The sequence below is a fragment of the Hypomesus nipponensis genome, chromosome 9 (genome assembly GCF_054491055.1).
Source record: "Hypomesus nipponensis isolate SF chromosome 9, ASM5449105v1, whole genome shotgun sequence".
Classification (NCBI taxonomy): Eukaryota; Metazoa; Chordata; class Actinopteri; order Osmeriformes; family Osmeridae; genus Hypomesus; species Hypomesus nipponensis.
The window spans coordinates 11,917,864-11,934,339 of NC_140369.1; the positions used below are offsets into that span (position 1 = coordinate 11,917,864).

The following is a 16,476-nucleotide window of genomic DNA, read 5'->3' on the forward strand; positions in this document are numbered from 1 at the left end:
ACACATGCATACTTTTTCAGCTGCTCCGTGCTCTATTATTCTCAATAAAACCAGCCACCTGCTGCTCAAATCATTGACCAAACGATGTTTCATAGATTTGAATTCTATCTAGGAAGATGAAAAGCTAATGCTGAAAAAACTGTGCTTTAGTGGTCAATATCTTCATTTCAGAACATTAGTAAAAGGACACCACACAAATGATTCTGACAAATTCTGTTCAACAGCCATGACAAATCACACAAAGGTAGTGACCAATGCCACCTTGCTGCATTGAGTTTCAGAGTTATGTTTGTCCTGCTGAGGCCAGCCCAAGAACGCCAATATGAGATTTAATAGGAAAGTTGACAGAATGACTACTTCCAACAGAAAATGTAACGTTATAATTAAATAGACAAAAATGTATACTGATATTTCTCAGACAGTGTGGCAAGATGTATTGCATCAAATACTCTGACGAAGATGGAACTCAATATGGAGCCAATGGGAGGTTTGAGCCCATTGATCAGATGTAATAGTAGGAATTAGGAAGCAATTCTAAATTAATAAATTTCACCTCCACTGCAGGCTACTCAACATCCAGAGAGTACATTTCTAATCAAGAGTGATTAATCTGCTAATATCCCCTCAGTGTTGGAATAATGGGGACATTAGCAGGACTCATCTGTTGTGACTGCTCCTCTACTGTTTGCTAGGTGGTTTATTCATGTCTAGGGTAACTGAATGCATTGTGACAGGTATTTTTCAGTATTCATATCACCACAGTCAATTTAAATAAACTCCTGTCATCTTCCATAAGGGTGACTCTCGCCTCGGAAATTCCTCCAACTGAACAGGTTTCCAGCCCTCAATGAAATACTGCATGTAAATTACCCTATCCCATTTTCAAAACACTATCAATTGTGACAGAGTAGCAGAGGATCATATACAGAATAGTTGAAGAATGCAGTTTTCATATATTAAGATGGAACGGACACCATTCAGAGATAATGTCAAATAAAACCCCAATTCCTTTTCCCAAGAATAATGAAAGGATAACTGTGAGGCTATTAACAAGCAGTAGATACACAAGACCCATTTTCTTCAAATCTAGATTGGACATGTATACGTTGGGCATCATACTAAACCTAGCATGTCATCTGCAGGCTTTCAATAACCATTGTTTGCAAACTGAGATGCTGGGGTATTGAAATGTTTTGAAAAACTGTTGTGTAAACTGTTCACAGCACACTGTGTGATGAATGGTCAAAGGAACCCAGTTAGGTACTCTACTCCCTGCCTATAATATAACACTCATTTTGTCTGAAAGTCAAATACTGTTCTTCATTTCCAAACGATTAACTGCTCATTTCCCTTAATGCTATTCAGTTACACATTTCAATCTATTTTCCTTAGTTTGGGCCACTCCCTGTACTAGCAGAGAGATGGCAATGAGATCGAGTCATAAGCAGAAAACCATGGTTACTAAAGATGCACAGAAAGCTCTCTCCTCTTCATTGACTGCTGACTTTCAGGCATCTATAATACATGGAATACATGATTCATTATTAATCAGGATACGGAAATGCAGTTAATGATGATTTACAGAAAAGAGAACTTGCACGGACAAAACAATGGCAAGCTATTATGTCTAATATTATGTAGGCTACCATCATTTCAAAGTGTATTTCCTCTATTCAATCGTCAATTAATCAATATTGCTTTATTATTTCACAAAAGGCAAATGCTGGTTTCCAAGGCAACCGCTTTGGAATTCAAAAATATGAAGATATTTCAAAAGTTGTTTTAGCAGAGTTGTTTGCTCTTTGTTTCAAAGAGCTTTAGAGATTGCTAACTTTGAGTGAAGTGAACTTAATGGATTGAACTTTTGAACAAACATGACAGAATACAATACAACAGCAGTTTGTCTTCTTGGCTATGTGAGACATTTCATTAAAATTTAAAGGGATAACAAAAACATATAGCATTTGTATTCCTCTGTTCTAAACTCTGCTTAGTTTGATCAATTGAGTCATCTTCCACTCTTTCCCAGTGTATTAAATCGTTCTATTTACTGTAGCATCTCTACTACATTTTTGTTTTCGACTTACACCAGTTATACTCCTTTAAATAATGGATACTAACTTTACAGTGTTTGCCACGTTGCTGACTAGACGTCAAGATGGTTTCAAGGTTTGAATATACAGCGCTAGTGTATATGCAGTGAAACTGTAAGCATGGGGTGCACACAAATAATGCTTCCCTGTAAGCAAAAAACAATACTGTTTTTCAGGCTATTAAAAAAACAGACACAAAACTGCGGGACTGACATTTAGTAGGAGTACATTATTATCTCCAATAATTCATTGCTCTATAAAAATGAATTCCTAAGGCTCACAACAGTTCTATACTATGCATTCATAGAACAGCAATAGTGTGTAAGAATACAATAGATGTGCCCATACCAAGTAAGAAAAACAACCTTTCTTTTTAACATGAATGAATACCCGGACCTCAGAGAATAAGAGGCTGAGGAAAGTTTGAAGTTCTTAGAACATGTCAGCAAATTCACCCGGGGTGAGCCAAGGATAAGACTTCCTTCCTTAACAGCAGAGGGAACAGAAAAACAGCTACATGCACAGAACAAAGCCACCCAATACACTGCACCTTACACCTGCCTTTCATTTATATTTAATGAAGTATAATAAGTCACAGCAACAGAGCAGAAATGTGATACAGAGTCCCTAAGGGTGACTCCAACAGATGATCTAACATGCCTTGCTTTCTCATGCCTTTTACACAGCACTTACGTCTACTCATGTGGGCCAGTTGGCTGAGTACAGAGAGCACAGGCTTCTCTCCAGTCTATAGACAGAGAGGCCATCAGGGCAGCTTCCCTCAGAGCTTAATGAGTGTTCAGGGCAAAAGACACTGTCACTATTCTCCATGATTTATTACATGGGCAACACTGTATACTCCGTGGGTAGGGCTTCAGTTTGGCATAATAATGATGAACATTCTTATAATAGAAAATTGTATATTGCATTTATGATCAATTTAATTAAACATAGAAATATAAGGCAATGTCTATATAAATGAAAAATAATTACCTTTAACAATGATAGTCCCCGAACTACTTGCCACTCCAAACTGATTTCTAGCGACACACGTGTAGAGGCCAGCATCCTGCTGGGTTGCATTCCATATTCGAAGGTTCCCATTTTTTAGAATTGTAATCCTGCAGATAGAAATGCAAACATTTTGTTTATTGGACCATTATTACATATCAATACCATATCAATCTACAATTGGAGCTAATACATAATCAATTGTCACCTTGTTCCATTGGCCTCAAAATCAGTTGTTATGTCTTTGCACAAGGTGATCCTTTAATGACACCCCTTGCTACTGTCTAGAAACTATTTGGAAATCACATGAAGACAGCATTCTTTTGATATTTCTAATTATGCTTTGAGGGTTTACAAATGTGACAAACATCAACTTTAATTCCTTCCCCACATGACTGCAAGACATCCAGGACAACCATTCTTTCATCTCAACATGGCCTTTACACAGTGGCCACTAGTACTGTGAAAGGTCAATGGTCCTTAAGCAAACTCGACATTTCCTTTACAACAAGCAAAAATGGAAATAGTAACCTTGAAAGCAGGACATTGTGGGAAATAAGTGGAGGACCAACTCATTAAAGCATGGTGGATTCCAATTATCTGAAGCGCTCTGCTGAATCTGCAATGTGTAAATATGCGAAAGCCCCCGGCACCATAGAATTAGTTTCACTGTATAGCCACTTATAAGATGTGTCCTGACCACACAACCTGTTCAAGTGAACACTGGCATGCACGGCTAATTTGGATTAGAATTACAAGACTTTCTCATGAAAGTTGCCCTTATCAATCACAATTTATGAATTGGAAATTTGTATCTGAGTTTCATATAGTAAAGCAGTTGTCGGGCTGAATTGGGGGTAGTTCACTGGCCCATGGGATTCCCTAACTTCATCCTGAGACATGAATTAAAGTAGTAATACTGTATGACAAAAACCTAGGAAGAAGGATTCTGTAAAAAAACTAAGACTTTATTTACACTAAAGTACCATTATAAAGAAGATACGTGAATATACAACATTTTAAGTATTGTACTTCCAATTGTATATAAACATTTAAATATAGTACAAATGTTTTAAGCTCTGATTTGTTACATTCAAATTCAATTTAAGTTAACAGTTTTTCTGCGAGCACATACATATTTTACATGTGTATTCTGTGAATATATACTGAATATGTCTGAAAATATTTATATCCAGAATGTTTCATGGAAAACAGAAGCTATACATAGGTTATTAGCTATACATAGGTTGGTTAATTTTAGTCACAAGGAGGCCAAAACTACATTTCATCCAAGGAGACTTTTACACATAGCCCAAACTGACAACAAATAGGGCACAACATTGTTTTAACTAGAACAAGCCATGACCTGAATTATTACTACCTTTAGTACCTAGTATAGAACAGTATCCAGCACTCAATTGACAACAATGCCTGTTTATAACTATCTAATACCTGCACCTGAATGCTGTGCTACACATACAGTATATCCCCAATCCCCTGATCCACAGCACAACGGGCCTATCACGTGACTGATATGCTATGTGTCTTGTAAAAGAAGCACTGTAGAGGGAGTAAAAGAGGTGCTGTAAAGAAACACAATGGGTCCTACTGGGGGTCAAGATTCTTGCAAAGCAAGATTGTCCTTGGACATCCACTAAACGTAAGCATTCTACCTTTTATAGAGAGATATTAGTGGGATATTCTTCTTAGTGACATGATACAAAGAAAAAAGAGGGATTACTGGTACTTGGCTTCCAGTTTGAAGATAATGGAAGAAGAGCTGAGGTGAAATAAAAGTCAGCTCAAGAAAGGCACGACATGACACTGAGGTAAACGTCTTACAGTTCATCTCCTCCTCCTGTGCCTCCTCCCTGGCAAGTCCAAACTGTCTGATCTGCCCACTACCTCAGGAGAGTCTTCCCACCTCAGTCCCTGAGAGACATTGCGGAGGAGGATGTATCAATAATTCACAGGTGAGATGAACACAAGTGCCACTCTTTTCATCTCAGCCTCACAAGTTTAATGGCCACAGCAATAAACCTCTAAAGGAGAGACGATTATTTCCCACACAAGAGGGGAAAGCCCAAACCCACTCATGTAATCCAAAAAACACAGAAAATGTATCTGGACAAGATCATGCCCAAGAGAAAGGGAGTGGACGCTGTTGATCTTCTGTGTCCTGCGACAAGATGAAAGACACAAATAACATCTGTCACAAAGCAGCCATTGCTGCCACTGTGAAGTGCAAATTGAGAATGTACATTGGATAAAGAAGACACATTTTTTTCCTTCATTTTTTCTGTTTCTCTGAGACACACCATGTGCAGTTTGTGTTACATTATTTTGGTTTACTTTCTCATAATTCAAAGACACAAGAACTGTCTTGATCTTTAATGTCTGTAAAATGTTTGATGTGCCAAATTGTTATGTTTTTTGATGGGGAAATGACATATGACATATGGGCAAATAAAATAGGAGAAACCTTTCAAAACCAAACTTTGATGTATATTGCATTTCATTCGAAGTAAAGGCCTCAGCATAAATTGTGTGATTGCAACTAATGGTGTCTCATATAAACATATCTGAAAATAGCCTACCTATTCATACTTGTGAATTAATGCATATCGGGTCATCTGAAATCATACCACCTATTCTGATTTGCATTCATAAATGACACCATTCTCAATTCTAGTCCACACGGCTCTCACCCCTGGCCTGACTGATGGTGTGACTGCAGGCTTTAAGGTGTGTGCTCTTCGCGGTGGAAATAAGGGTTAAGATTCTATCAGCAGAACTACTCAGCTATGAGGCTGTGTGGAAAAAGGCCATCCCGTGCTTACGGTGATTTTGCTAAATAATTACCATCGGCTTAGGAGAGCTACACACACAGCCCACTGCATCTCTGCACATAATTCTTTCTCCCTGCAACCCTCCCTCCGTGTCTAGCCCTCCTCAATGTAAAGCCAGGCAAAGTCAGATCCAAGTCTAAAACGACAGCATTCCCAGTGCCTGATAACCTATTCCACAGCTTGTGCTAGGCCGCGTGTGAGCGGGCCGTGTGCTCCCTTCATGTTAAACTCAAAGATAAGGCAAGGTAGGCGTTAAACAATGCTGCTTTTTCTACTCCACGCTGACCATCGTTGACCTACCTCCAGGTGGTTTTTCTAATCATAATTGTATCAAAGTGTTGCTGTTCCTAACACTGCTGGAGGGGAGAGGGGGGAGAGGCTGGGATGAAGCGTCTTCAGGGGGAGAGGCTAGGTCACCATATCCTCTGAGCAGGACAAGAGGTGGGACCTAACTTCAAGTGTTGATCTATGCCTCTTGACTGCTTTAAAACCCTGAAGTGTATAGTGGGAAATGTCTGGCATCACAAGATAAATTGAAAGGCTGTCTTTCCAAAGGTTCCCCACAGAGCTCTGTGTTGGAGAGAAACGGCTCTGTCAGCCGCGTAAATCAAGCCCAACTGCACAGCCGGGCTCCGTGAAGCCCAACCTACAGCATGGGATGCAGGTAGCTCAACTCTAAAATAGCTGAGGAATCTATTTTTGAAACATCAGGGCAAATCCTGAGTGCATGCCTTTGTTGGTAAAGTTGTCAAGGTTAACGGGCAATTACGAGGCACAATAATAGATGGCAATGAGTTGACTTTTTTATCACTTAGACAACAAACCCGATGGCTGACGATGGTGAAATAAGGACACCTGGGCATTTACCTCTGACAATTCTCCAATATAGCTGTAATTGATATAGATTTTTCCTTCATACAGACTTGTACTAATACTTCTTAGCTTGTCACACGCATTATTAGTTCTACCTAATGATTCAAGAAATTATTCCTATATGATTAGGAATGATCTACCTTAGGGTGCTGTCAATCGTAAAATGAGATGCAGCTAAACTCAAATGCCATGTCATCTGATGGTGTTAGACTCATTACCCCCCAACCGAAAAGTCGTTCAAACGTCTTTGAGGAGTTTAATTGTGAATAAATTACTTTAAAGTACAGGAGAAACAAATGTTGAACACTGGAGTTTAGCATAAAACTCCTAAACCACATAAAACAAACCTGACAATACTGTACAGTATGTTCTGAAAGCACCTTCTGCAACTGTGAAAAGGAATTTCCTTATTATATCACATGCCTCTGTCAATCAGACTTCAAAACCAAAGTGAGCAGGTATTGAAAGTCAGTGTTCAACAGTGGTAGAGCTTCCACAGAGCAAGTGACGAGGATGATTGACAGTAAGGCCTTAGTTTGTTCTTGCCTCTGAACAGGAAGCGTATCATAATAGGCAGCCAGGTAGTGGTTTTTAGTACATTCTTTTTTTTAAATCATTTTCAGTTATATTAACATGAGGGAAAGAGTCCGTTTCAGGCTATCCCAAAGTGACATTTTCTTTCAGTTGACTGTGGGTTGACCATTGTCCCTAGGGCACTCGGTAGCATTATGGTTTCCATTGTGAACCAGTGTTATAAAACACAGCCAAAGGGCAGGTATGCTTCCAAAGTAAGTATTAATATACTGAATGCTTAGTTTGGGAAACAAACACATTCTAGTACACAACATATGGTACAGTACTGTAAATAGAAAAAAGAAAGTGCTATGCATTTTCAACTAGGCCAGCATGTAAAATATGTACTGTGAAAGTACTTTCTACAACAATCTCAATTAACAGTCTCAGTAAAACGTCATTGCAGACCTTGATCAAGAACATTATGTCCTCCGGCATGAAAAGACTGCTAAATTGTTACTTGCTTCTTACCCATAACAACGCAACAAATGCAATCTGTTCATAAACACAAAAATTCCAATTGTCTAAGGACTTCCTGCACAAATACATGTCTTTGAATTCATTTTCGCAGTGAGCACACAGCTTATTACAGGTAGCTGTCTTCATCAAGCACGTTGATTTAGATTGTCTTAATGCCCGGCTGTAGAACAGGATGAGATTGTGTTGGTAATTGCATTGGGAGGAGTGAGGGTTTATCTGCCTGGGCCACAGAGGGATGGATCCTCTGCTACAGGATTCCTTTAATCACAAATTGCGCTCTCAGTTTATTCTCTTCAACTGTTATTCATCTCTTCCTCATGTGCTGAGGTATCCTTCAGGAATAAAGAGCACACACGTGTTCCAAAGAAATTGTCAGGGTAACCAAGATGGATTACTCGTGCTGTGCTGGCGGATTCTCAGTTTGAAAAATGATATCAGCAGGAGTCTCCCAGATAAAAATAATCCCATAGAGCAGTACATCGGACGTGGCTGGGTAAAGAGGTTTCTGACCTAATCTCAGCAAACATCTTGAAATTTACTTTTGCTCCAGGTTGAGATGTATTTGGTTTTAGTCAATGTAACATTTGCTCTGTATAGTAACACATTTTCTAGACAGAGTAGGATTCATGAAACTACAGACACATTTGGTGTGGATGCATATCTCAAGACATTGTATTCCCTCCAAAAAATGAAATGATTGAGGACAGGACAATAGAAGCAAAGAAAGTCATGAATCAAATGTTTTGACTGGAACAGTATCTTAGAACTATATCAGCCACTGTACAGAGCCACAGTACATCTGAATCATTAATGTTTTGACTTGGAGAAAGCTATCCAGCTGTTGCAGCACTTTCAACATTTTAGGAGTAACAACATAATTATCATTGCAATGCTGCACTTGGCTGTGTCTGTGTGTTTGTGTGTGTGTGCCTGCCTTTGAACGTGTTGTGGTTGTCTAGAGATGCCAGGGTACTCTGGTCTGGCTCTGATCCGGGGCCGGAACACTCATCCGGCACTCTCATCCTCAGGTGGGAGGGAGGGCCGTGCCTCTACATCTGAAATTTCAGCTACTGCCAACACCAAATCCCAGGGAAGCAGGGGGCAAAATCTAAATGAACCGCCTCAGCCTGCAACATGAACCTATCAGGTGGTGGTCCTCTCCTCAAGGTGAGTTAATGAGATAAGTCTCTTTGGCTGCTCAACCTCTCAATATTCCAATCTGCTATTTCACAGCACCCACACAAGCAGATGTTCCAATAGAATCAAATCAGGAAATTAGAGATGCAACGCGGAAAAATGTGAAGTGACATTTATACATGATAAACAATGTTCTTTTATAAGCGCAACAGCATGTATCCTTGAAATGATGAAACAAAAATAGTCTTCAGGCCTCCCATTGATGAGAATTACAACTGCTTTGATAGCACACCTGTTTCTGCACGTTATGAACATTTGGACACAAATAATTAAATTAAACAAAAGACGTGTACGATGTAAGATCTGATATAGGTAAGCAAACATATGTTTTCTACTATGCCCCACACACATCTATTTTTAGTTCCTTTCCAACAAAATGTCTCCTTGTGATGGGGCTGGCGGAGTTTGGCCTTTATATGGAGTTCACTCTGTGACACCACTTCATTTATGTAAGAGCTATCCTCATTTCTTCTGCTTTTGCAGGAGAGATACCGATGGGCCATAAGCATAGCTAGAACTGGAACTGGGGCAATCTTACCTTGGGCCTTGTTGCCCTAAATTCAGCTGCAGAGCCAACAAAACAGCCCAGACACAAGACCTGCTGGGCCAATTTATAGCATTTTCACCATCAACTCATGAGGTGATAACAATATTTCACTGGCCATCTTGATGTATGTTAGACGTCAGAGAAGTATGGGACAAAAGGTACAACTTCAAGCAAGTCTAAGTAAGCAGGTCAGAGCTGTATTCTTTAAATGAAATGTGAGCACATAATTACATTACATGAGGAGAATTATTCTATTTACCCTTTGGTTCAAAAGCCCAAAAGCCTAAATGGATTCATAAAAAAATATTTTAAGTGAACTCATTTGGACATAATATATATTATATTGTTGGTTCATGACACATTTTGTAATGCAAATTAACTTGGTTTTATGTTCTTATTTCCTAACTATGTTCTACATAGCTGTACAAGAATGTGGCTCTATGCTGTTATATTTGAGATATTTTAAGAGAACATACCATAAGTTGTGTCTAAACATTAAACTACAGGCAATCTTTCTCTACCCCATAGAGCGAAAAGCTAAACAAAGAGCCAAATAATGGTTCTCTTACCATGACAGCTAAGTTATGCATTCCATTTTCATAACGGGTATTTATTCTTAAGGGGTAAAGTTTGCAATACTTAACACCTCTGGCAGATTGTGTTTAATTCACAGAAAATTAAAGGAGGTCAGCAACACATCCAGTGGCTACTCATAAGGAGACAGTTGATTATGTGGCTCTGCTGTGGTGGGGCCAGCAGTGACATATTGAAACGGCATGTTTTTCGGCTGCCGTCCATGTCTGACATGGCCCACTTATACACTCATCAGCAAGACCTGCTCTGCTCTCTCAGCTGCTTTGTTCCAGCTGATGTCATCTAAACCTTGTCCCTGCAGGCTTGTCTGGGGGAGATAAGACACCCCCCCTCCTCTGGTCTCCTGCAGAAAAAAGAGCTGCTGCTATGAAGATGGATTACCCAGCTGGTGACACGGTCTCCCCTCCCTCTAAAGCCACTGTAGAGCGCTAACGCAATTAAGGCAATTAATCTTCTACAAAAGGGGTTCAAAGCTTCCACCCATCCTTCCCTTTGATTAGACACACTCCGGAACAGGTGTACCGCCTTACTCACACACACATATTTACATAAAACAACAATAATTGTTTTATTGATTACTCTCCAGTAGAGTCATCGTGCTAATGGTATAGTCAAACTTTTTGGACGATATAGACTGTGCAGATGTGAATTTTGAAACGGAGGTGAGAATTATTTCCCACTTGAAAGGAGGCTGTATTGTTCTGAAGACAACAATAAAGGATACTTCCTGTGATTACAAGGCAAGACAATCTGCAAAATGTTCATGTTCATTCATGCATTTGTGTAAAGAGGGAGATAGATTTAGAGAGATAGAGAAAAAAATAGATAAGTCATAGTCAGCACAATTCATGTATGTTCAGTTCTTCGAAAAGTTGTTTGGCAGGGTTCTGACTATTGACAATGCACTCCAGCATTATGACAAGTTTTCATCTATACAATACAACCTGGGACAAATGAGCCGCAATCCTGATCTGCACATTTTTCTTTTTAATTACCTCTGTGTCAAAGGCGGCCAGGTGGTTTGAACTGAATATCATTTGCAAAGTAAAGGCACAGTGATTTATTTCAAACTTCCAATAGGCCCAGGGCTCCACTTCAAAACCGATATTGAGGTATTTAGAAATATTTCCTCTCTGAAGGATTTTTATAATAGATTATGTTTGGGAGAGCATGAAGACTCAACACAATCTGGATCTCAACAAATGCTGTTTTCATTATAAAAAAGAAATACTGTTCAGCTACCTAGAAATAAACTAATAGGCAGAAACAAGTCACTAAAACACTAACAGGTAGGAAACAACAAAAAAGAAACTGAATATCAAAGAAGCAGAGCCACGGCCATCTATCCAGCATGATTTCAGCATGCACTTCCATGGTATCCATCAACCAACAGACATAAACCAGTGTTGCAGCAGAGAAACATAGGAAATCACTCAGTGCAACAACAAAACCCTCACTGCATTTTTATCACAATGATTGGAGCGCTTGATAAATATCTGTATAGAAGACAGCATCATCTGGGCAGACAGGGAAGGTGAAGGGCACCTGCAGCGTAACCACTATGCAAATGTACCACCAGTTTGTTTGACAAGCAACACTTCTTTGTGTATATGTAAACCCTGACAAGACAGTGAGTACGCAGGCCTTCTGTCAGACTAGCTGCTTCACTGGTGACTCCCTGTGGGTGACCCCTGCCTGTAGAAAGGCTGTCTCTCTACAAACACACACACACACACACACACACACACGCGCGCAAACACTCAGAGATGGGTTCACACTCAGTCCCTGAGAAGCTTGGACATATGTCAGCAGACAGTGACTGGTCTGGTGGCCCTACAACCCCTACAGAGGGCGAAAAGTGCTTGATTAGCACCCTGACAGGTAGGCTGTCTGCCTGGACACTTGAACAGACTGACCGAACCACGGCCAAGCCAATTACCAGAACCCACAGGTCAGTTCTCCAACTGACTGAACAGTTTTTTTGTTTGTTGTGCAATGCAGGTAGACTCTAAATATAATCCTTATAGTGTATGTCATGAGATACAGTGGCTCTTTATAAAGGCTGCAGATGTTTGCAGATCATTCACACTGCCAAAGCTGAGAGATAAATACCAACCGTCAAAAAGTGGTTGTGGTAACACTGACAAAAGGAATCAATATGATACAGCCCCAAATAAAGGACCATGTAAACATAATCTCAGCTTGGGGTGTCTCGTGTTGGCTTGTTATCAATACTACATGAACATAGCCTCAAGGGTACAGTGCCTGACCAAAACCTATGATACCTCAGGGCAAAATAAACCAAACCCTTCCAGAGAGCATCAGTGATTCAGAGATAGATGACAGCTGTACCTGTTGCTCTCCTGTAGAGCCTCATTGCCCTTCTTCCAGGAGATTACACCCCAAGGAGACATCTTGGGCCTGCATTCGATGAGCAGGTCTCCTCCCTCCCTCACCAGGGTTTGAGTCCTCAGCTGGTTGTGGGAGAAATCTGGGGCGACAGCTGAAACAGAGCGTGCGTGTAAAAAAAACGGTATCCATACACCTCTCTCTTTAATGTACATAGTAAATCTTCATTGTTGTTCTGTGTTGTTCTGTTTTGTGTGCCGAGTGATCTCATGCAGCAAGATCTGGGCGGTGTGGTTCAGGGTATGGAGGGGGAGAGGGGGAAATATTAAGGGTTTACATTTACTTGTAGAGAATCAGGCAGTACAAGGCATATTGTACAACAAAAATAGTTAAGAAATGGGACTGTATCTATGTAACCCCTGCAGGTTTTAATTACAGAACAGAGCAACTGAATAAACCACAGTTATTTTAAAGACAGCCACACTTAACACTCCACTTCAAAGTGAGCCACGTATGGGTGATGCTCAGCCAAAATGGCATGAACGAAGAGGAACAAAGGAACGTCTCTTCTTAATTAACAGCGACTGTTTTTTTCTTTCTGCAGAGAAACTAAGGGAAAATGTCACATCCTTTAGTATTTCAGCCGAAATTAATGTAGATTTCATCACGATAATTTCCACCGCTTCGGGTTCCTCCTCCCTTACTTTTATAAAGCACTTCAATTAGCATCTCTCTGCAAGGGACTGTCAATGACATTTTTACCTCCACGTTCAATTTAACCCTGGTACTCTGGCTGTGTAGAGTCTAATTCCAATCAATGCCAAAACAATCAGAGGGTTTGCAGTGGGATGGATGGGGAGTGAGAGCTTGAGGCCAGCCCTATGCAGAGAGTGACAGGCCAGACAGGGCAGATGGGTGAAACTGGTGAGCAGAGCTGCCTTGGCATACATCATCGGCTCGCCAGCACATTCATCTTATAATTAATGCTTTTCAATTAGAGAGCAATTATTAAGAGACTCTAGGTCATTTTTCTGGTGGGGAAAAATGAAGGAACTGTAGCACAAACTTGGAAACAAACAGCGCAGCCACTATAATGAAGCCTACTCGTGGATATACACACATACACACATGCAAATTGTGTTTGGTTTGCCTTACCTATTACTCTGAGCTCTGCATTTGAGTAGACTTCTCCATGCTTGTTTCCAGCCACACACTGGTACATCCCCACGTCGGCCAGGGTCAACCGACTGATTGACAATGCCCCATTTCCCACCTGTACGCGCTCCTGCAAATACAGAGATGTACAGTAAGACTTATTCCCATTTCTAATTTGCATAAAAGCACCCAGCCAGCATACCAGTGAATTATGGTTTGGATGTGACGGACATGGCAATAAATCTAGGTTTTCATCCCTAATGGAGGAAAAGGGCTGGGTGGAGGGAGGCAGGCGAGCAGAAAATGACCCTAATCAATCTGCATGTTTATGAGAGTGAAATAAAACCATGGCCTATTTATATCTCTGGTTGCACCACGGGGTCCGTTTCCCCCTAGGAAGCCGAAGGAGGGGATGAGAATGAAAGGAATATTTTAACATCAGAGGTATACTGCATCGTGAAAATTGGTTTCTTGATATGTATGCCGTATACATACCAAGCACTTAATGCTGTAAGGTACACAGTAAAACCCCAGTGTAGCAAACGTGTCTCTGGATGGAACCCTCTACCTGGCTCAGGGAACAGTCTCTGTTGTGACTGCCCATCAAAGCTATCACAGCCTAGATGGGGAGCATGCACTAAAAGCTTAGCACTTACTGCAGCCATTTCATCCTTGAGGGAAGTAATTTTTCTAAATTAAGGCACGTTAGGGTATCCCGTCTTCTCAGTGCACATGGAAATCAGAAACGGCTCATAGCATTGGTGTACATTTTTGCCCCAGGTTGCCCTTGATCTCCTGTGTTTTCTACATGCTCCCCCTTAATGTCATTAGAGCACATTTCCATAAGTTTTTTTTTCCATTGCTCCAGACCGAGGGGATTAAGGTACTGTCACATGAAAAGAGAGGCTTTTCGCATTGAAACATCACCAGCTAATCCTATGTTTGAGCAGGTTGCTTCTAAACGTCCATAATGCTCAGTGGCTTTGGATGAGCAGGGTGAATATGCCTTCTGGCACTAAGAGGCAAATGATGGCGTATATCTGTCCGTGTGGAGAAAGGACTCAGTTTATGGCTGCTATTAATTAAGCATGACGTTCCTCTTTAATCAGCAGTTTCTCATGTGGGTACCTAGGGGGACCATCTGTACGCCTTATGCTGAATGAAAATGATTGGCAATGTCACTGCCAACAAGACCAGGTCCCTTTATTTGATATATGTAGCAGGGCATCATGAAGTTCAACAATTGATGTTGTAAACAAACAACTGATGTAATGGTTTCAAACACACACTCTACTGTGTTTGGTTACTACGCTGCTAGCATTGCAGCTGTGAGAAGTACAAAATTACTTCTATACTCTGCATGCTGTAGTGCGGAGTTAGACTATCACTCTCAATATAATGCATGCACAAAACTAAACTCTTCAATTAACCTGCGGTAATATCATAGCCTTAATGAGAAAAGTCTATTGATTTCCTGTAATTTATTTTTATACGCCTGACCTTTACTCATCAGACTGATGGAGCTACACTGGTTAATGGTGACATTTCATACAGTTTAACACCTCTGCAGATTAATCTGCTTATTCAAGTGTATTAATTATTCTTAATTCTTCGTGTCTCATTTATAGAAATTCTAGTTCACAAGACATTACATCAATAACATTTCCGACCTTTTATCACAGGAACTCTCTAGGGCATCACACACAGATGGCCGAATGATCTGTGCAGTGAAACTATAGATGTAAACTATGGTGTTAAAAAGTTTGGAAATAAAGCATTTTTGGGAGATAAACACATGGGTTGACTTTGTTCTCTCAGAGAGTTCTTTCACCAACCAGCAAAACAAACTATTAGGCAGAACTTGTAAAGATTTTTACAATAAAATGTGGTTCTATGGCTAGACAGGTTGTTAATTATGCGCAGCTGAAAGCAACCCTAATCTGACTTTATGGGCAAAGGAGACCCTGCTGTTTGGAGCATTGCCTGTGGTACCAATAAAACAGGCTTCGCTCATTTCCACTCCATATATAACATCCAAGGTTTGATCGATACCCTCTGTTTTGTTTGTGGCCATTTTGTATAATGAAAAAAATTTACATAAAGTCTGTTTATTTATTACGTCCAAGCTGTGCCTGAGTGCTTACCATCAATCTCTTACAAATAACCTGGCCACGTAGCACCAGGGATCACTCTAAGCTATGTCGAATCCTATTTCCCAAATACCATAATGAATACTTTCTTCCAACCACAGAACTTGTATCGCTAATAAAATGAGTTGAACAAATAAGTAGATTGTAGACTGAAACTCCTTCGTCAATGCAAAATACTGTAAGTGGTGTTGAGCTCCTGTTGGTGTCGCAGGTATGGGGAATCAGAGAAGGGGAATACATAGTTTGTTTTTAAGGCTCTCCCTTTTCCTCTTTGGTGGTACAGGATTAATGGCTGCACTCTAAAAGAGAGATTCACGAGAAGATTATAGTGGCTCTTACATCATCCAGCTTTCAAGACTTGCATAAAATTGTTGCCTTGTTTGCAACTTAAGTCTTTTAACAAGCCAACACAAAGCATACATTTGAGGATGTTCAGGATCCTTTAAGAGATCCTTTAAAAACAGTTGTAAAGTTATTGTAGACTATTGGAGCCTTATAAAACAGTCTGAAGTACATAATATCCATATCACACTTATTACAGCCACAAACCCAATTCTGTAACATTTTGAGTGAACCTTATATAAATGAGTACTTCACAGCAATTT

General features: G+C 40.2%; 1 protein-coding gene across 1 annotated transcript in view; it reads right to left on the reverse strand.

Annotated features, from left to right (window-relative positions):
• Nucleotides 1–16,476, reverse strand: part of cntn4 (contactin 4) — a 50,489-nt gene that overhangs the window by 10,622 nt on the left and 23,391 nt on the right. Inside the window, exons 10-11 of the mRNA XM_084705775.1 lie at nt 13,722–13,851; nt 12,570–12,720 (exon numbers count right to left, since the gene is read on the reverse strand). Of these exons, the coding sequence (XP_084561901.1) occupies nt 12,570–12,720; nt 13,722–13,851 (281 nt within the window). The remainder of the gene's footprint in view (nt 1–12,569; nt 12,721–13,721; nt 13,852–16,476) is intronic.